Genomic DNA, 21383 nt, shown 5'->3' on the forward strand with positions numbered 1-21383 from the left:
CTTGCTTTCCCACCCACGCTTCATAAAAACACCACACGAGTCCTCCCACACAGCCTTATGACAGTCAGACCTACAGCTGGTCATCTGCCTTGCACTTGCTCCACCATCCCCCCCATGTGAAGCCTTCATCCTGTACAACAGCTTCATCATCAGCATCTGAGTTAGTCCCTTTTCAGACGTGTGTCATCTGTGTGGAAAAGTAGCCATCCAGTTTCCCATTAGGTCATAAAACCCTTAAAACCCCTGTCCAACACAGAAAACGGAGTAAATGGAAGTGGTCTTGATGGATTTTGTATGTGTTTTCTCTTTGATCATAATATAGAGTCCTTCCCTCATTCACATACTGTATACAGTGTGCGCGCGCGCACACACACGCACACACACACAGTGAGTCCCAAAGCCACATAAGTACAGTGTGTGGAGGCCAGAGTCATCACAAAAGGCTGACAGTAGTGGAAAGTGAAACGTAGTACGACACACTCGCCCCTCTCCCTCCATAACCCTTTAATGGCCCTGTGACCAGACAGCGTAACAGACACAGCAAGATACAGTTGCACAAACACTGACTTCATCAGGTTTAAAAGCTGTCTGTCAAGCTGGAGAAAAATCTTTACTTTTCCCAGGATATACCAGTTTACTTGTAGCGTACAGCTGGGTTTTCGTTGGCCCAAAGATCAAGTCATTAGACTTTAGGATTTGCATTATTGCTTTAGCAAATGAAAGAGCGCTCTAAGCTAACTCCGATACAAATCACCAGATGGCAACATTTGTATAAAGTATTCTGTACAAATGCATCTAATTTAGCACATAGTACAATGTAGTAAAAAAAAAACAATTATTACAGTTACAATTACATAATTACCAAAAATAATCAAGTTCTCTCATCTCATCTCATCTCATCTCATTGTCTTTCCGCTATAAATACATAAATAAATAAATAATCAAGTTGATGAGGTTAAAACATTAAATACATTGTTTTTTTGGGGTGTTTTTTTTTTTTTTTTACCATTTTCAATTGAGTACATGTCAAAAAGGATTTGCAAATTATCACATTTGGTTTTATTTATGTTTTAAATGGCGTCCTAACTTTTTGATTATGGGTTGTATGATATATTTTGTGTATTGATAAGAATGGTGACGCATTAACCGATTGTTACTCATTTAATCATAAACATGGAAGCTAAACGATAAACAGATATGACATTTCTGGTGGCTGCAGCTTTGCAAGTGGCAGGGTTGTTCAGTATTGGTGGAGGTTTTCACTCTTTCACTCAACTGAGTGCATCCTTGTTATGTTGTACTTTGAGATCTTGACATTTTGCCCAGAGAAAATGAGATTTGGGGGATTATGTTGGATTATCTCAAGATGCTGACAGATATTTTCACTTGTTTGAAGTAAATTAACGTGAAAAATATACTTAAACACTTAGTTATTTCTTTTCTCTGTACAGATATTTCTCCCCCCTTTCTGTCTGTTTTTATTTTCAAACTGACATGTAAATGTACCCCCCGCCACCCCCGCCCCCTCCACCGAGTGCCAGCCCACATGCCTGTCCAGCAGCCATCCACTCATCCCTGGCCAAGTCAGTGTTATCTTTGAACTGACTTCAGAAACACTGCTGGCCGTCCACGGATGATGGCACTGTGCGTGTGTGCGTGTGCATGTACTGTATACAGCTCCGTAGCGGCACCAGCCTTTCATTCCCCCCCCTTCGTTTGATCTCAGAGGCATTTATTTTTAACCCTCAGCAGCAGGACGATGATATATCACTAAGCGTGTAATTATGTTGTTTTCGCTCATTTCAAGGGAATAAAGGACAGTATCCTCCCACATGCTTCTGGGTCGCACTTAGTTAATAGGCAATGACTTGGCTGAACGTGTCTTTGAGTGTGTGGTTGGTTTTGTGTGTGTGTGTGTGTGTGTGTGTGTGTGTGTGTGTGTGTGTGTGTGTGTGTGTGTACAGGCCTGGCGTTATTTGCAAGAACGAAGTACTACACAAGATGAACACGCTGAAATGTGGGTCTGTAATGAAGACTCCGGTCAGATCTGCAGAGTGTTAACATGGTCTGGCCTCAAAGGCAAGCTAACGGCGCACACACACACACACACATCCCCTACTGCTGAGTTACGTCACAAGAAAGTGATTGAGCGCTGCAGTGTGATAAGACTGGAGTTTTAATGAAAGTCTGAGATGAGCAGGCGTGAAAAGAACCCTGCTGCCAACCAACTGCTGTACATTTCAAACACTCCTGTGTGTGTGTGTGTGTGTGAGAGACATAGAGAGAGAGAGTGTGTGCCAACCAGAGGGATGAGCTCTTGATGACAGGCCTGTCCAGGAAGATTTTTTACCAATGCTTTGGAGATTTGGCATCAGCTCTTAACTTGTTTGTCTGGTGCTTTGTTTACACACTTCAGCCGCGAACCAGATATTTTAAGCGATTTAAGAATCTCCATCCGGTTGAAAAGTGGTACATATGTGCATCTGCTCATACATGTTGTTTCTCCACACTTGTGTTTTTTGTTTTTTTCCTCAGCATGGCTCAACATGTGCTGCTGTGGTTACCAGCTTGCCGCATCAGGGCAGCTTAACCTACGGCGGGCAAATTAGTAGGTGCAGATGAGCCGACGGGAGAGAGGGAACGGGCAGGGACGATGAGCTGTTTGGCATCTTGAAGCCAAGTCGGCATAACACTGAGCCATCATAACCGCAGGGAATTCAGTGAATGTGTTCTTCGAATGTTGGAGCAGCTTAAGAGCTTCCATATGTTGTAACTGAGAGAAATATGGAGATGAAAAGGAGCAGAAGGCTGGGAAACGATGCATACTATCATTAAAGCTCCGCCAATCAATATTTTATACAACGATGGATGTGTAGGGTGATGAACCCATTGAGACTTATCAACACCTCTTTATTAGCGCTGACCTGAATGCTTCAAAGCCTTGTAGATTCCACTGTTGCCATGGTGATGGTAATCGACATCCAAATCAGTATTTGAATGCTTCGTTGTTATTTTTTTTTGTTTGTTTTGTTCTGAAGATGATTCAGATGTATTTTCAGCTGCACTGAAAAAGAAGAAAAAGACTGATAAAAAAGGAATTTCCATATAATCGGTGCACATAAAAAACAGGGCAGTGCATGTGATATGAGCGTACAGAACAGTATCCACAAGTCGAAAAGCTTCCCTACGAGGGATCATTTCTGCTCTGCTTTTGAGACTTCGGAGACAGTGGCTAGTGTCTCCCCTCTTGTCCTTGTCTCTCATTGAAATTCTTTTTTTTTTTTTTTACGATAATAGCAAAGTATATAAGTAAATTATGACCGCAAATTTGAGGAAAGTAGCTCATGGCTCTTTTTAGCCATTGTTTTGGTTTATGGACCATTGACTGTGTGGTTAGTTTCACTGCCTTCATTAACCTTGTTCCCATTAGCAGCACACAGCCTTTACCAGCAAACAATACTAGGTTAATACCTAGTATATGGCTGGACCTTGTCTGGTCAAGATGCGAACATGTGGCCAGTTCGTTTTTGGGGTAGTCAGTGGTAGTAGTTTATAATTCAGATTTCTGGATATTAAATGTTCATGTAGAATTATTTTTGTACTCCCAGTAATGTTTGTTATCAATCTGCACAGTAGTAGCATGGTTGCCATTATTAGGCTGTTTTAGTTTTTTTAAAAAAAGGATAATTGTGGACATGTCTGAGTGTGCAGACATGTCGTGAGTTTTGTCAACAAAAATGTGGTGGTATTGTAAAGTTGAACTAAAGTACAAAACATTTCACTTACCTTGGACAGATCGAGGAAATGGTCTGGATGATGTATTTCATTGTCAGCAGTATCCAAGGCTGGCAGAATATTCCACTGTCAGCACCCGATAACTTAGTAATGAGTTGCGGGAAATTTGGTGAAACCCCTGTAAACACTGACTGAGGACATTAGAGAAAACTGTTCGGTGTGAAGAAACGCCCCTGGTGACATAATAACTGTTCGGGCGGATTAATTTTGAAAGGACAACGGCCAAATAACCATAGCTGTTTTTTGAGAGCTAAAAGCAAAGTGAATATTAGACTTTTGTATGTGGAGAGAAACAAAACCCCAAATGAATGATGGTTTTATTTCATGTCTGCTTGATGTGTAAATAGAGAATGCTTTGCTAACACAATAAGGTGCTTTGAGGCAGCAATTTACTGCCTCTGGGTTGGAGCAGGAAGAAACAGAATTCAATTGTCCCTTTATTACAGCTTCCCACACCTCATAACACACAAGACTCGTTTTTCTCATAAAAGTCTGTTAGAGAAAATGTTTGAGAAGAAACTCGCCACCATCTGCTGTCAGTGAAGCTGAAGCTGCGGATTTTGACTTCTGATGTGATGCATTCACAAATTTTCAAATGAATAAAACGCATCTGTCTGTTTGACAGTGAGCACGCTGAATTATCACTATCACTTGAACTGAATTTAACTTTGTGTTGTTATGTAAGAATTAGAGTCTAAGGCTGTTAGCTGTGTGGTCACGCTTTCTCTTTGTAACTTTATCTATGAAGCGTTCCACATTGCGATGTCAACCCAATCTGATTGTGACAGACTAGATAGAAGATGGAAGATGTCACAGTCTGCTCTATCAGTGGCGATCACATTAAAATTAGATTTGTTTTTCTTTGTAATTAACACTGATAAGTCAAAGATCACATGCTTTGTTTGCATAAAGCCCACCCCAGTTTGTGTCTATTAATATATCTGTTTACCTAGATTATCTTGAATATTGTGTCATGATTGAGTCAATCCAATTCAACACTACTACTACTACTGTTATGCTTCATTTGCTTTGTCTGTTATATTCTCACAAGTGTTACAGGAAGCAGAACAGTTGAAATGGTGTTTAAGCCTTTGAGAGAAGTGTCCATCTCAATATAACTTTCAGTCTTAATTTGGAATGTAGGACATTAAAGCACAAAAATAGAAATGAAATGTCGTGATTGAGTATTCTGTGTTAAAGCATTGGCCTCTAAAAGAGTGCTGTATTTTGTGTTGCTCGCAAGCTAATTAGTTTTAATTGTACTTTTACGTCTACCTTATGTCTGCTAGACATAATCCTAAAGTGTCCAGTAAACTCAGTTTCATCTACAAGTGTTTTCGGTACCAAAGGAAATAAATTGCAAAAAAAAGTAGTAAAAAAAACATTTTTTTGCCAACTTATAAGATGTCATGTAGTGTCATATGACAAGATCTTGGGCCTCAAAGACTGACTGACTGAGAAATTTGTTCTCAGTTGTAAAAACTGAGAATCTGAAGCCACTGTTCGATGCTGATTACCTTTGTGGCAGTCAGCAGATGGATTCAGAAAGGTCAGTAAGCTATAGTTTGCCCTGTTAACTCTCAGGGTTATCATTGAAATAATTCTGAAGAAGGCAGGATGTGTGTGGTCTATAGACTTTTAGGTAAGTTATTTTCCCCTCCTGTCTTCCTGGGAGTCAGCTCCTCACTAGAATTGGCTGGTTTCGTCATTCAGTTCCCTTTATAATAAACTCAACTGAAAAAAAAATATCCTTCTTTTAAATGACTTGATATTGGTGATTACCTGTATTCTTATTTAATTCTATTCCGTAACACTTCATCTAAAAGATACCAAGAATGGCATATCTGCCTGCTCACTTCAAGATGTCTTGACCTATAAACAGATGTTGTCTTCTTATGGTCGTGTGCCACTTAAATTGGGTCGGTATTTGCACCACTCAGCATTATATTCAATATTAAGACATATCATTGTTGCAGTCGTCTCTGTTCAGTGTGAATGTTGAATGGCAGTTATTACAGGTGAACGGCCGTCCTGTATACATGGTCAGTCAGGCATGCTGTTCAGTCAGCGGTCTTGCACGGCGAGAAGTGACGGAGGATGAACATTGTTGCCTGACAGCGAGGTGGGACACCAGTTGTGTCCATTCTCATTGTGCAGAGCTGTGCGGCGCCGTGCGGCGCAGCTGAATGCAGCTGGTTTGGGGCAGTTCGGGCTGAACAGTTGCTGACACGCTGAGACACAGCTGTCTCCCTGAAGCGACGCTTTTACCGCTCGACACCAGCAGCGGAAGGGTGGCAGGAAGACAGTGGACGGACAAAAGGCTCGACTCATTCTCTCCATGCTCCTGTCCTACCCTTCGCATTGTCATATGGTTCATTTTTATCTCCCAATTTCCCGCTTATCACTTTTTATAGCGGTACACTCACACACTGAAAGAAAGACGCCACTCCGACCCTCCAGGTAGTCTCCAAGGAGGTCCACGCCTAATTAACTGGCAGCCCTTTTGACATCGTTCAAAGCGTGTGGCCACCCGCTCGACGTGGCTGGGTTACCATTGTGTGTTTTGGCCCCATTACTCTCTCCTCAACTCTTCACACTCCTCATTTAACTATTTAACAACAGCAAATTGTGAAATGGTGAAATAGTGGTTAAATGCCACCTGGTTAGATCTGAGGCTCCCACGACGTGGCAGTTTGTGGGTCGGTTTGGTTGGTGGACACAGGCTTCTGGTAGCCTGCTGCTGCTGTAGGTGGGTCAGGTTTAGGCGTGGTGTCAGGATGGGTTTGCGGGATCATCTCTGTTTACCTTTGGGGGGGACCACCTGTCTTGTTCCACACTAGGTCTGTTTGGACAGTTTCAGGCTGCAGTAACAGTGGAGGATCTTTGGTGGTCTTTGTTTTCTTTTTCTCTGCTGGAGGTTCTTTCTGACTCACAGCTCAGACAGCAGCCTCTGGCAGCAGCAGGTGAAGTGAGAGTTTAGATGTCTGTCTGTCTGTCTCACTGCCTGAAGAGCATGTTCCACATGTCAGCCTGTATCATCTGTGATCGTAAAGAAATGGGAGCTTTCCCTCGTTCTCAGTAGTTATGAACTCTTCAGATCACTTGCCGACTTTATCGATTTATGTGCAACAAAAAAAGTTTCAACCTGTCAAATCTATAAACATACCAGGAAACATATTTCCACTGTAGTTTCAAGAGAGATGATTTGCTGTTCCTCAACATGTTTTATCTCAAGTTGGAGTTGTGGCACCTACTGACAAGGTGACTGTACATCTTCTTTAATGACCTACTTTCTTCTGAATTAAGTAAAGATCTACAATTTGAATGCAATCTGAATCTAAATAAATAAGTATTTTCTATGGTTTTTCTTCCTCCTCACTTTTATTTTCATGCATCTGTTTCACTTTCAGAATAAAAGGAGCTGACTGTTAGGCTGGCTCTATGTTACCATCTTTCATAGGTTTGGATAATATCGCTGACTCATCCTACTCTTATAATCCATCACAGGCACAGACAGGAATGGCATTTTTTTTTTGCTGTAATTTTATATGTTAAATATTTGCCCAAGTTGCAGTAAGCGCATGCATCTTATTAGTTCACTGTGTTAAAGTCTAAAAGTACTTAGATTTAGACCAACATATCCTCGAATAACCTGTGCTAAGCTTCTGCCGCTGACTGTTCCTGTGGCACTTTAACAAACAAACAGACCATACACACATTTCCAAAGAAGCATGATAACATCAAGAAAGTTCAGAAAACTTCTCCTGTTCTTGGGGGGCACTTTTCCCCTGATTCTTGTTTGTTACTTTCCTCCACACTCAGCTTTCTGTGCAGTTAAGAGAAATTCTGCAATTAACAGCTCAGGTGCTTCTACTGTACGTGCTCCACTTAAAGATCCTTGAATAGACTGAATGATGAATTGTTGCTAAACTTGCACTTACAGTTCAAAGTGATCCACTGTCTCTACAAAACAGCCCAGCATGTGATCTGTTATCTGGCTGATGCATCAGAGGCTTGTTATGCGGGCGCTCTTGAAAGCACTGGGCTTCCATGCCTGACTGCTACTGCATTGTGTGTGTGTGTGTGTGTGTGTGTGTGTGTGTGTGTGTGTGTGTGTGTGTGTGTGTGTGTGTGTGTGTGTGTGTGTGTGTGTGTGTGTGTGTGTGTGTGTGTGTGTTCTTGTCTGCAGCCTTACATAACAATCTAGTGAGTAGCGATGATTGTCTCTTTACTTCTAAAGTAGTTTCATGCTCTCAGGGTAAAGGAGATCGTAGTCTGCCTGTTGGTTCTGACACACATTCATACTTTCTTAATAAAACTAATAATCTCTGCGGTGATTGTTCTCTCCTCATTATCAGTCTCATTAGTCACCATCAGGGTCTTTTTGTTTCCTTGATCCACGTGTTGTAGTTGTGACTATTTTTGGTGGCACGGTTACAAGACTATGAACCAATGTTTACATAGTTTATTGGCACGTAGTATTGGCTAATGAAACATTGTATTTTCTCTCCCAGAACATACTGATAGTAAGCAAGTTGTTTGCCTTGTGTGATGGCATTAACACATTTAACAATGTTATTTTTTCTGATCTGACGGCTTTAAAAGTTTTGCGTACTTTAAAGGGTACCTGAGAGACTGTTAATATTTACATATTACTTCAATATATTTACTGCGGTTTCTTGTTCCTCAACAAGCAAGAAGGAGACAGATGCTATATATCTGCTATAAGCTTATATCAGCAGAAATATCAGCTTGGCTGACTTATTTTGGTTGTTCTGTGTTTCCCAGCTTGGCTGAGCAATATGAATAAAATCTTATTATGCCTATTTTCAAATTTGACTTGCAACCTGTGTTTTGAAAAGGTACATAACTGCAAAATAGTTTGATGAAGCATTTGATAGACAGATAACAGTCCTGCTTATTGTTTTTCAGCACTGTCCTTTCAAAAATTTCACATGTGAAAATCACAGTTACACATTAGATTGAATATTTTTGCAAGTGATTGGCTATTTTCACATGTGAACTAAAATTTGAACATGTTAAAATAAAGTACAGTCACATGAGAACTCGGCAATGAAAACTTTCTATGTAGTAATTTTACGTTCTCACATCTGAGTAAGAATTCCCACATGTGGAAACCCACAATAGTGTAAAACAACTAGAAACATTTAAGGATTTATGGATAAAGCGTATCACAAAATCTCTATCCATTGACGAATCCCTGGTTGACATCTTGTGCTGTATTTTGTCATATCGCCTAACCCTGTTTCTGGACTTGGTACATACACATGCAGGTGCAGTACAGTGTGTGTGATGGTTTCCCACTAAACTCTGTAAGTCTCTTTGGATTTGGTCGGAGCCAGTGGCTTCTGCTTTTTAAAGCATGTTTGACAAATGCACAGCCTGTGATGTGGCTTCATGTTGACACAACTTCTGCTCGAGCTCAAAGACTCTAATTTAGCTCGTGCAAACCACACACGCGCACACACACACACACACACACACACACACACACACACACACACACACACACACACACACACACACACACACACACACAGACACACACGGAATAAAGCATATGCTTAAAGTTACAAATCCAGTACAGCTCACAAAACTGCAGTATAAGCTGTCTATGTTGTACTATGAAGTATCAGGACTTAGCCTTAGTTGGGGATTTTCAGGCCTTAGTCTGTACCTGTCTGCCTGTGATTGTTCTGCCTGTCTGTCTGAGGGAAAACTGTCATGCCCCCGGGGTTCGCGGACGGCAGGTACTATAGACCATGCAAGAAAATTAGAAAGGCGACTTTTATTGACAGGAAGACTTGGATGTCGCCACCCCTGCTTCCTTCCCGTTAGCGGAGTGTTCTGGAAATGAGGAGAGGGGTGGTGGTGGGGGGGAGGAAAAAATCAGGGAAGAGGAGAAAAGAAGGGAGGCAGTTGAAGGGGGAAGTGTGAAGAGGGGATGGTGGAAAGACAAGAATGAGGAGAAAGAGGGAAATGAAAAGAAAGAGGCCATTAATTTAGTGCTGTGGGAGGGATCTGAAGGTTACTGAGCTCTCTCTGCCAGGCCCTCCTGGGTTGACTGATGCCTTTGTGAGGAGGCCAGGAACCACACACACACACACACACACACACACACACACACACACACACACATGTGCGTTCCAAGAAACTCTGGGTTTGTTGCGGCAGGCCAGTTTCAGCAAAATAGACACACATACACACACACAGATGGTCATTAATGGGCTTCAAAGTGAGAGCAAAATGGGAAACCTTAATTTACTTTCTCTCCTGGATGCGTTTTGCTGTGATGCATCTGAAAATGTGGTGACTCTGTGTTTTTCTCTGCTGTGGTGGGAAATCAGGGCAGAGTAAACGTATAGATGATGTGTCCGTGTGTTTGATGATGTATTTTGGGATACCATGTTTGTCTGTGTACATATATGCTCACAGGGTAAGCAAAACGACCATTTCAAAGGGCAACTGGCTAAAGAAAAAACAGCAAATGTATTTCTTGATCATGTCATGCATTGTTTTTTCTTAATAATCAAAATAGGGTGGAGTTGCAGTAGAGAGTGACTCATCTCTCACAGACTTATGATGTTGTTGTAAGGTCCTGCTGTTTACAGAAGCCCAGGTAGCCTGGGAGTCTGTGGTTGGGGCAGCAAAGCCCTGCTTCATTTTGTAGATGGCTATAACAGGACAGGACAGCACAAATTTTATTTTGAATATGTCCAGACTGAGCTCTAATCTTTGCTCTTTTTCTCACAATTTACTACAAAATTAATCTCTGAGGGCCTCAAAGGAGAGAATTAAAAATTGGTGTTTGGCTACTGGCCTTCTGAATCATTAATGGAAGATCATCAATCTTACCACTGGACACAGTGCTCGAGTCCAGTGAATGGGAAATCTAAATTGCATTACTGTTGCATTTTGATATTACTTCCTTTACTGATGTAGACTTTAAACTTAAAATTACACACCAGGGCAGTGATGAAGAATTCATAGTGACAAGCAAATAAGAACAGACCATATCTCAACAGTTTACAGACGAGCAAAAACTTAAATGGAAAAACCTGGTAATGTTATAGCTTGGAATGTATTTTAATTTTACTTTTACTGCGTTTTTGATACCTGAATCGTTTTCTGTCAGATAGTTGACTAAAATTATCAACTCTTAGCTCACAAGACCTCATTTATCACTGAACAGTCCAACAACAGTGTATTATCAGCTGTTTTTTGAGGTTGAGAAAGAACCTTTAGGAAACTAAATAAATCAGTTGGTTTTGCTTTTAAAAGAGGTTCGTCCCAACTTATCACAAGGAGCTCAGCTAAAAAACTCCTCCACTCTTTGAGAAGCTTCAACTACCTGAGGCTGTACAGCTGTGTCGTCATGGTCATACTCATATCATCTCTCCCTGTTTCCTATGCAACACGTGTTTATGTGCTGACAGAAGAGTTTATTTTATGAAAGCCATCCACAATAAGATCAAGAGTGTTTAATGCTCTCTTTGATTTAAAAAAAATGTTGAAATGTGGAGACCATATTGATCAGCTGTGCCACAAGGTTTCTGAAGTCTGTTAGTGTAGCTGTATGGAGTGTATTAAGCTTTAATTTAGAGTACACAGCTTGTTGGAGCAGTGACAGAGGAGCTGGATGGCAGAAGGCAGCCTAGAGGAATGTTGCTAATATATTGATCCTCCTAAAACAAAGAAAGCAGCACATGAACATAGCTGATTAAAGCAGCCTGGTGTACGGACTGAACTTTTCACCACTTTTCATCAATGCAACATCTAAATATTGCGCTGGCTTATTGAGCGTTATACATGTGGCAGAGGGGGGTATTTTCTCACTCATCTGCTATAGCGCTGACACAACAATTAATACTTCAGATGTTATTCCCTGAAGACTTGAAACTTAAAAGCAAAGTTTCTAGCTTTAACCAAGTAAAATCTCTGACTTGAAATAAAAAAAAAAACAGCGTCATGTAGGCCAACAGCTTGAATGTTCAAGACGACCTTGTCTCAGCTGCTTAAAACACGATTACACCGCTTTGAAATGGAAAAGTTCAATATGACTACAACTAACCCATTATTTTCATTATTGATTTATCTGCTAATTATCTTCAGGATTAATAGATTTATCGTTTAGTCTATAAGAATGTTCATCACAATAACCCAAAGTAACATCTTGAAATTACTTATTTTGTCCAACCAACAGTGAAAAACCTAAAGACTCTTCATTTAATATCAATATGAAGAAGAGCAACAGATCCCTACATTTAAGAAACTGAAACCCGCAAATATTTGACATCTCAAAAAGGTATCTCAAATGATTGATCAGTATTCAGAACAATTGCGATTAATTTTCTTTCGATCTGCTAATTGATTAACAGACTAATTGTTGCAGTTCTGCTGTTCTTAAGCTCTGTAGTTTTTAATATTGAGCACTGAGAGACCTGAAATATTGGTATTGGACTTGCAATTTCTCCCAAGAACCTAAGACTTCATTTGGGACCTGCTATAACAGGAATGCAGACTTGACTTGAGTTTTCTCGCCTTTAGACTTGAGTCATCAACAGGCATAATACACAAGTCTGTCAGCTTATTTTACTTTATCTTCCATCACATTGAACCAGCAACTTTCATAAATTCTTTCACCTCATCAAATGCAAGTCTTGCAATGCTTCTGCTGTACTGATTGTTTGAATTCTCCAAACCTTAGCCCCATGCACCGATGACCTGATTGTCTCCTGTTGTTTTTCTTGCCGCAGAACAACTATTCACATGAGCAACACCACCTCTGAATCCCCTGTCTAACTTTTCATGGTGGGCAGTTATTCAGAAAATTGGATCAAAGTTAGTTTTGATCATTGCATTGAGTCCCAGACAGCATTTTAAATTTACTGCTGCAGCATAAATCAAACAGATTTTTCATTCCTTGGCTGTAGTTTTCTGAAACTTTTAATGACACATACAGAGGGACAAATAGGGAGTAGTTAAGCAGGGTGATTTTATCATAGCAAAAAAACAATGGGTAAGTCACATGGGTAAAAGTCATTGTTCTAGTATTCAGCTGGATTCATGGGTTTGGCCGAAGAACACAAAATCACAGATCTCTCATGTTTGTTACAGTCCTTTTTTTACTTCTCAGCCAGCTTTTCCTTCTCCTCTGCTAAATGTTGTTGGTTGAATCAGGATTCAGAGGCAGGTTGGTGGCTTTTCAGCTGAAATGTCTCTACCTGCACGTGTCACGCTTTCACCTCAGTAAAGACTAAATGGCAGAATCACCAATGCCAGTAAACAAGAAACGAGGTTAAGGTGAACATATCTGATTAGCTCTAACCCTCTCTTCCTCTCTGTGTGCAGGAGTTCAGGGCAGTGCTGAGTGTTCGTGTGGGAGGAACCACTTCACATGTGCGGTCAGTGCGTTTGGGGAGTGTACCTGCATCCCGGCCCAGTGGCAGTGTGACGGAGATAACGACTGTGGGGACCACAGCGACGAGGATGGATGCAGTGAGTTTGCAATTTTTCTTTTCATAACATCCTCCTCCCTCTTGCCTTTTCTCTTTCTTTCCATCTCACTCCCCTATGTAAGATTTATTGGCCCTGACCGGGTCGACTTTGAAACTTGAACAAACATTGATGTAAGATGCATCTGGTACTGATGATCCACAGTGAACATAACTGATGGGAGGAATCACATGAATACACTTGAGGGTTAAATTTAAGATCCACAGTGAGTATCTCACAAACCAAAAAGCTTCATGTGAGTTCACCCTACTGACCAACTGCAGCTGTAGTTATCAAAGTGGTATTGAGGCCAAAATAAAAGTTTTTTCCATTTAATAGAAGTATCTAAACTTCTTAAATGCTAAATGATGCATAAACACAAACAGCTGTACAAGTTTTCGTTGGAGTAAGATGGTCTTAAAACAGGGTCTGATCAACAGGTAAAAGATTAGAAATCTCAACAGACTTTTAAGATTAACTTTCAGTACTTCACAATTTGTTGCTGTCAAAATTGGGTCAATACCAAAAGAGTATTAAGATTGGATACCCACGCAACTGTACTTGCTTGAGGTTCTTGAAGATGTTTCACCCCTCACCTGGAAGGCTTCTACAGTTCTGACGGACTGGTGGGCACTTGGAAGTGAAGAAGCCTTTTGGATGTGGGGTGAAATGTCTTCAAAAAACCTCAAACAAGTTCCATTGTCCTTGTTAAGCACTTACACCGCTTTTTGACCAAGGCGGTTCAGGTGCTAGTTTGGAGCCAGTTCCTAACCTGAAACCAGTTCTTTGCGTTTCGACAGCCAAAGAACTGGCTACCGGCCAGAAAAACTGGTTGGCACTAATACTGTGCTGGTCTAGAACAAAGAACAGCTTATGTCAGGGGCTGCGGGCAGGGTTATCTAAACTAACTAACTAAAACTGCTTATGACTGCCATTTTTAAAAACCAGAGCTAGTGTAGCGTGTTCTGACTTATCCATGTGAGAATAAAAAAGTGTATTAACTATTAACTAAACTATTTTCTGATAACTGAGCATACCCAGCCCATGATGTTTGTTACTGTAAACATTTTGATGTGGATATTTAATTTGCACCAATGTGATTTTGGTTTTAAAGATTTGCTGTATTTCTAAAAATCATAGTTGACACTTTAGTGTGCTTGTAAATTGTAGATCAACAATGCTCCACTGAATATTATCATGGTCCCCTTGAGCAGGGCCTTAAACTCCCACAACTCAGCCAAGACTCCGGTTGTGCTTGGCAGCTTCCTGCTGCGAATTTGTGTAAGTGCATGACTTCTGATTTTTTCTAGAAAGGTACAAGTGTGCTAAGGCAAAGTTTTCCTGCATAAATAGTCTAGAACAGTAAGAAAAAATATAATTGGGCCCATATGGATCCCATCATCACCCAGTGAAACAGTGTATGGGTCACTGGTCCAGGCGGGGTAGTATTTCTGATGCAGAAGCAGCAGAATGAGGCGCTCTGCGTGGTGTATGCCCCGTGCAGAAAAATGCTTGAGTGACTTTTGGCACCAGGCGGCGTTTGGCTAGAGGGAAGTCTTGGCAGCAGAGCCAGACAGGAGTATTTTCCTGCCGAGCATGTCAGTTTGTCAAGTGGAGGAGATCTTCACCGCTGCTCTTTTACACTTCTGTGTATTGATGTGAAAATGTCAATGCGAGGGTCTTCGTTTTGCTTTTTCCTGCTCGTGCATAGAGCAGAGAAGCAGATGCTGCCCTTTTGTTTGACACTTCCTAAGCCTCTTTTAGTGGTGCGTGCTTGTGTGTGGTGATATTTTTTCCCCATCAGTCTTCCTCTGTCACATTAAGCTAGTTAAGGGTTGGGAGAGGGGATGCTAAGTGTTATTGATCTCTGGCCAGTTGAATGTTCAGCGAGTCTGATCGCGACGCATCGATCGTTGGTACGTTTCTTATTTAAGGAGACACATGGAAGCAGCTGACAGATATCAGAGCATCTAGCTGGACCTTCCCAATCCATTAGTACTGTCTGATCGATGCTCTGCTCCAGCGCTCTGGAGTCAGACCCTCACTCTCTTGGACTCCCTCCAGTCAATTTCGGAGCTCATATGACAGAGATTCATGTTGTTGTAATGGCCAACCGTATAGTGGTTTAGCTATAACCCTATGGTGTTTTTTTCCCCACTGAAATGTACTGTCCTCCTAGTGCCTCATTAGCCTGGAGCACAAGTATACCTGTAAGCAAACGATTAAATGCCGACCATTCTGATACATAGTTGATAGTGAGGGCATTTATCAAAACAAAATGCCAAACATTCTCTGGGTCTCTGTGAGGATTTGTTTTTCTCTAATTTACAATTTAATAAAACAAATATCTTTGCGTTTTGGACTGTAAGTTGGACAAACTAAGGAAGGGATCTCAAGATGAATCTAAAGGCTGACGAGATAATTAAATGGATAAAGGGATATATAATCTGATATTTAAAAAATAAAATTACATTATTATTTCTGCTTGGATGGATGCTTTTACCTCTTCAGGTCTCTGGAAATCTTTGAAGTGAAGCAATCTATGAAAGAAGAAGAAAAATCGCGTTTGACACTTTACACAAGTCTGAATGACACATTATGTTTTCGCAGCCTGTGATGAGGGCTTGCAAAAAGAAGTCGATTTGTTTTTAAGGGGCCACAAACCAAAATGGTTGGGAACACCAGCATGAACATCTATGTAATTTCAAAGATCAGGTCAAAGTATTTCAGTCGAGAAAGGTGCCACCTCTCAAAATTGAACGATTCTTTTGATTGAAAAGTGTCTACAATCATCTCCCAGCTGTCAAAATTCAATAGTTGCCAGCTACTCGCCACAAAGATCGATTTCCTCAGGAAAAGAGCTGTCTTTGTATCATGTGTGTTTGCTTTTTGAAATGAAATTGTGTGTGTGATCAATACGGATAAAAGTCATGTTTTCTTTATTTAGCCAAGGAGAATTTACAGCCAAGATAAGGAATAAATATACAACATGAATTGTTGAATCCAGCCAACAAGGGTCGAAATAATGCTACAGCACATTCGAACACAAAAACCAAACAATAGAAGTGCCATTGTACTGAAAATCAAGAGTGAATAATAGGATTTTTAAATTTTACTTTTCAAATCAACAAGAATACACAAAAACAAGTGGGTAAGTAGATGAAGGGCACAAAGACCAAGGTATACAGATTATAGTGAGAGGTGTGTGCTTACATGTGTGTGTGTTTTGTGTGTCATTGAGGGGAGTCGAGGCCCACGTGACTCTGCTTCTATAATACCGATTGAATTAAAAACATAAAAACCGACGAGTAAAATTTTATGGTTTTTAACGACACAGGCAAGAATTGAATTTTACAGAGGCACAGTTTCAATGCACAGTGGAGAGAGAAAGCGAGAGAGCAGTTTCCACAATTCAGCAGGAACGGCGAAAGTGTGTGACCATGAGAATGTAGAATCACAATGAACACACACATACACGCAGATAAACACAGAAGAATACTTCTTTTCAGCAGAATTGAAGCAGTGTAGTTTGTGGTATCTAGACTTTGTTTTATCTTTAACGTATTTATCGTCTATACCAATTTAACAAATTTGCGAGAAATCACAGTTGTCCTGGAGGAATGTGTGTGTGTGTGTGTATGTGTGTGAGTCTCAGCAGAGTAGCAGCAGAGGCCAAGTGGCCGATTGTGCCTATGGAGCTATCTATGTAAATTTCTGATCTAATTACAATGTGGGAATCACGTGGAAATTATGTAGTGCAGATGTGACTGTGAGTAAGCGTGTGTGCTTGTGTCTTGTGCTTGCGTTCCCCTATATAAAGTTTCACTGCCGCACAGAGACCAAAGAGGGAGTGGAGAGGATCATGCATGAATTCTCTTTGCACAGATGTGTGTGTGTGTGTTTTTTTTTTTTCTGAGTAAAGGATGAAGTATGTGGTGTTGTGAATGTCACTGTAGGAACTCTATCTTACTCGAAAGGAGTTGCTGCTGGGTGATGGTGAGCAGGAAATAGCCTTTACAGCCGGCCCCACTCTACTCTTCACCCCACATTTAACATCTGTCTGTTTATAGTGGACCACACTGGGAGGAAGAGGTGAGGAGAAGGGAGGAGTTGGAGTGGTCATAAATCTGCCCGTTTAAAAACAAACATTCAAAGTTAAAGGACCGTGCCGTTGTGTTTATAAGTTTTATACCCCTAACTAATCCTTCACGTCGAACATCATGTCGGCAAATTTGCCAATGATGGTAATTCTGTCTCCGAGCAGATTGATTTCAAAAGTTCATTGTTTGTGGATGGTTTGGAATAAATGAAGCAGAATAAACATGGCTGACTGGGCAAAGAAAAGAGCTCCAAGTAAGCCCATCTCCTTTTTTCAACCTATTTTCCTTCTGTTTATCCTGATGTTGGCTGTGGTGATTCAGACTAATCAAGGTAGAGCAGATGTTCCTTCACCCCAACCATGTCTGCCTCCTCTTCCAAAGCGTTCCCAGGCCTGACAGGGATATGTAGTCCATCCAGTGTATTCTGGGTATACACTGGGGTCCCCTACGAGTCGGATGTGTCCAGAATATGTCCACAGGAGGACAACTGAAGCCCTTTGCCTTGTTTGTAAGGGTGTTTGAGCAGCCAGGTTGCATTGTTATAACACTAAAAAACAAGTAGCTTTGTTTGTTGTAACGTGAAATGTGATCCAGGAAGTTCAATTTGGCTTTTACAACCATGCGTTTGAAGGCTTTTCAGATGCCAAAACACTGCAGTCTTTTGTCAACATAGCGTGTATGTGCTTGCATGTATTTGATTTAACGATTATGAAACTCATTTTGGCTGAAGGTAAATAATCTAATTTTGTTCCACTATTCAGAGTTGAGGCTTGGAAGATCAACTGGTGAATCAAGAGTTTGCCTTCAGGCTCACTTCCTCTTCTGATAGTCTGGTACAACACCCACATCGCTGCAGATACTCAAATCTGTCTGTCAATCTCACACTTCATTTTATCCCCACTTGTTAAGCAGTGAAGTTGGCAATCTGAACATTTTCAGCTATGCACCATGACCTCAGCTCAAGCTTTATAATACATGCACGAAAGAAGATAATCTTTGTGAGACACATTGCAGAAAAAAGCAATTAAGATGTAGAAAAAAGGTAAAAATTAACTTCTTAGACTAAATCTTTACATTTTTTGACTGAAGTTGATGCAGGTTTCCATGATGATAGCTATCACAGGAAGCATTTCTGTTTTCGTGCCTCACTAGCTTAAGAGCAGGAGCACATTACAGGGTCACACATCTCAAGGACAGGACATTAATTAGCCTTGATGAAATTAAACGAAGGCATAACCCACAGACGTTCTGTGAAATTAAAAACACCCCTTTTTTCATTGATTTAGCTGTCTGGGCTCTGGGGGCGTACATGGCTTCTGATGGCACATGGTCAGACTATATCATTTTTTACTATGTTTGACTGTCGGCCAAATGTATGAGCTGTGAGAGATTCTCACATGAAGCACTGCTCAATTAAAGGGATACATGTTTATGTTCTTGGCAGTGTGCTCCACATCCATAAACCCTCATAAGGAGAAGGAAGGTTACATGCTGCCTTTGTGAATCTGGTTCCTATGGAAATGGCAGCGAGTGTTGATTGTGTTGAAGGATACAGTGTCGGAGGAGGCAAACTGAAGTGGAGAGTGATTGAAAAGGGAGAAGGACAGAGATTGTGATGAAAAGGTAGATGCCTGCTTCACTTTATAATTCACTCACTACCTCACTGAAGCTCCTCTAGCAAAGGACGTGTTGTGGAAAGAGTCTTTTTTTCCTTGAAGACACAGACCTCTGCCAGTAACCGTACGTATTTTTCTTCCAGATGACTTGTACTGATTTATAGTCTTGTAACTTGATCTGTGTGTTATTACGCTTTCATTTCCTTTTGTTTTGATATTTATCTTGAATTCAGTTCCAACTCATATATTAGAAAGGTCGTAAGAGGTCTTAAATTTATTTTTTTACAACCTGGATGTTAGTTTAGTGTTTTCAGCCACTGTTCCTATATTTACATTTTTCGACCTGCGACAGCTTCACTAGCATTTGGTGGTGTGGTTTATTATGCTATAGGTTAATATACACACAGTATGCTGCTATGGGTTTCTCAATCAAAACAATGAAAACAAAAGATGTAGTTTGATTTTGTGAAGTTGCATGGGATCATTTGTTGCTTTCATTGTTTGAGTTACCACGAGAAAAGATTTACATGCTTTAATGTTCAAACAACGCATCCATTTTCTGATCTCTTTAAGGCCCTCCTACCGAAGACCCAGTCTGCTCTGATTGGTCAGCTCACACGAGCCAGCACCGCCCTCCGTAGCCCTTTTCACACAGAGACTCTGCATTATCGGTGCAGCGAAGGCTCACCATTTCTCCGCCTTTGTTTGTTCACACTGAACCAAGCAGCTACTATTTGATGAGTGAAGGATCTGTTGTCAGACTGTGAACACCATCACATTGACATCGATGTCAATGTAGTGTAATGTCACAAAGTCATGGAATTGAAGGCGGGATTACTGACGCGGCCTTTCAGGAACTTAAGGAGCCGTGTTTTCTGTGGGAGAGAGGAGCTCCCGTTGATGCAGACTTTTAACTTTCAAGACCTTTTACATGCACAAGAGCCTATATAACATACTGAAGGAAAGGGGAAAAACGACAAAGGATAATCGGTCTCCTTTTTAAGTGTATTCACGTTACATTTAGTCACCTTTGCTTGGCTTCCTTTTTCGACATTTTGTCTGATGTTTATCCCAGAAGTTGTAGGGAAAGGCGACAAAAGAAACTCCACAAAAAATATAATGAAAGCCTAGCTGATTTGAGACATTTTAATGCTTAAATGTTACATCCTGTAACTTTAAATAACACAAAAACGCAAGTGAGACATGGTATATGCAGAGCTGTATTACCCTTTGAATGTGGCCTTCTGAACTCTTGCCCTAAAAAGTGGTTGACTCGTGTTTTTGTCTTTTCTCATATCTTATCTTGCTCAAAGTTTTCTTAATCTCTCCTCCCAGTTCAGGGCTGTAAAAATGCATTAGCACACCCTGATATAGGATTTTCATAACAACAGTAACCACAGCAGATAAGACTCGATAACCTTGGAAGACTTATACATCTTCTGTAATTCCACCATTTGTCTTCTCCCATCTCTTCCTCCTCCCTCACTGTTTTTAGATAATCCTTCAAGTTATTTTTTTCTTGCTGCATTTCGGTTATATTGAACTAAGCAGGATGTGAGCACACATACACTCACACACAAACACACACATAAGCACATACACAGATGCATGGGCACACTGTTGGAGTCCTGCTGAGTTGAAAGCAGCTGAGGTTGTGAAAGAGTAAATGCTTTGGGCCAGAGTGAGGAGACAGGGCTCCAGAGGAGATAGATGTGAAGGAGTGTCTCTCTCTCTCTCTCTCTCTCTCTCTCTCTCTCTCTCTCTCTGTGCGGTTACGGTGAGATGAAATGGAAGAAAATCTCTGTTGTGCATGATTGAAAGCGCTGCATGAGTGCTGGCTTCCTCTACTGTCAGCTCACACAAGTCTGTGAGGTTTGGGGAATGGGTGTGTACTATAAACTCAAATACACACACTCCTCATAGGTATAGTATACGCACCCTCCATTGGATGCATTTCAGGATATCGGTTGGGTATAACAGGGCCTCCTGGTTGAGTTATAATTTGTAACTATAAATTATCTGAGAGCTCATGAATTGCCACCTATGCTGATTTTATGGTTTGTTTGAAGCCTGTGGAAGTAATGCAATGTTGAAACGCAAGATTCACTCAATCATTCACCTTTTCTGAAAAGTAAACAAGGCAAAGTCCGTTTTTGTTGTTTAAAAGTTCAGTTTAGCTCAATTTTAAGTCTAAAGCTTACTGGATACTGCACAGAATTAAGTTAAAACCTTGATTATGTCATAATGGCAGAAATCCAAGATTGTTAACTGGCCTGTAAAAGTGGGACATGTCCCAGCCCTCATGATTATCAGACATTGATTTGTCATTTTTTGACAGGAATCTGGATAAATCTGA

General features: G+C 40.8%; 1 protein-coding gene across 4 annotated transcripts in view; it reads left to right on the forward strand.

Annotated features, from left to right (window-relative positions):
* lrp4 (low density lipoprotein receptor-related protein 4) overlaps window positions 1-21383 on the forward strand; it is a 118585-nt gene that overhangs the window by 41670 nt on the left and 55532 nt on the right. For all 4 annotated transcript variants that reach the window (XM_084353127.1, XM_084353128.1, XM_084353129.1 and 1 more), the window contains exon 2: window positions 13168-13314. In XM_084353127.1, coding sequence (XP_084209253.1) covers window positions 13168-13314 — 147 coding nt within the window. The remainder of the gene's footprint in view (window positions 1-13167; window positions 13315-21383) is intronic.

The sequence above is a fragment of the Pagrus pagrus genome (genome assembly GCF_965226575.1).
Source record: "Pagrus pagrus genome assembly, chromosome: 1".
In the NCBI taxonomy this organism is placed as follows: domain Eukaryota; kingdom Metazoa; phylum Chordata; class Actinopteri; order Spariformes; family Sparidae; genus Pagrus; species Pagrus pagrus.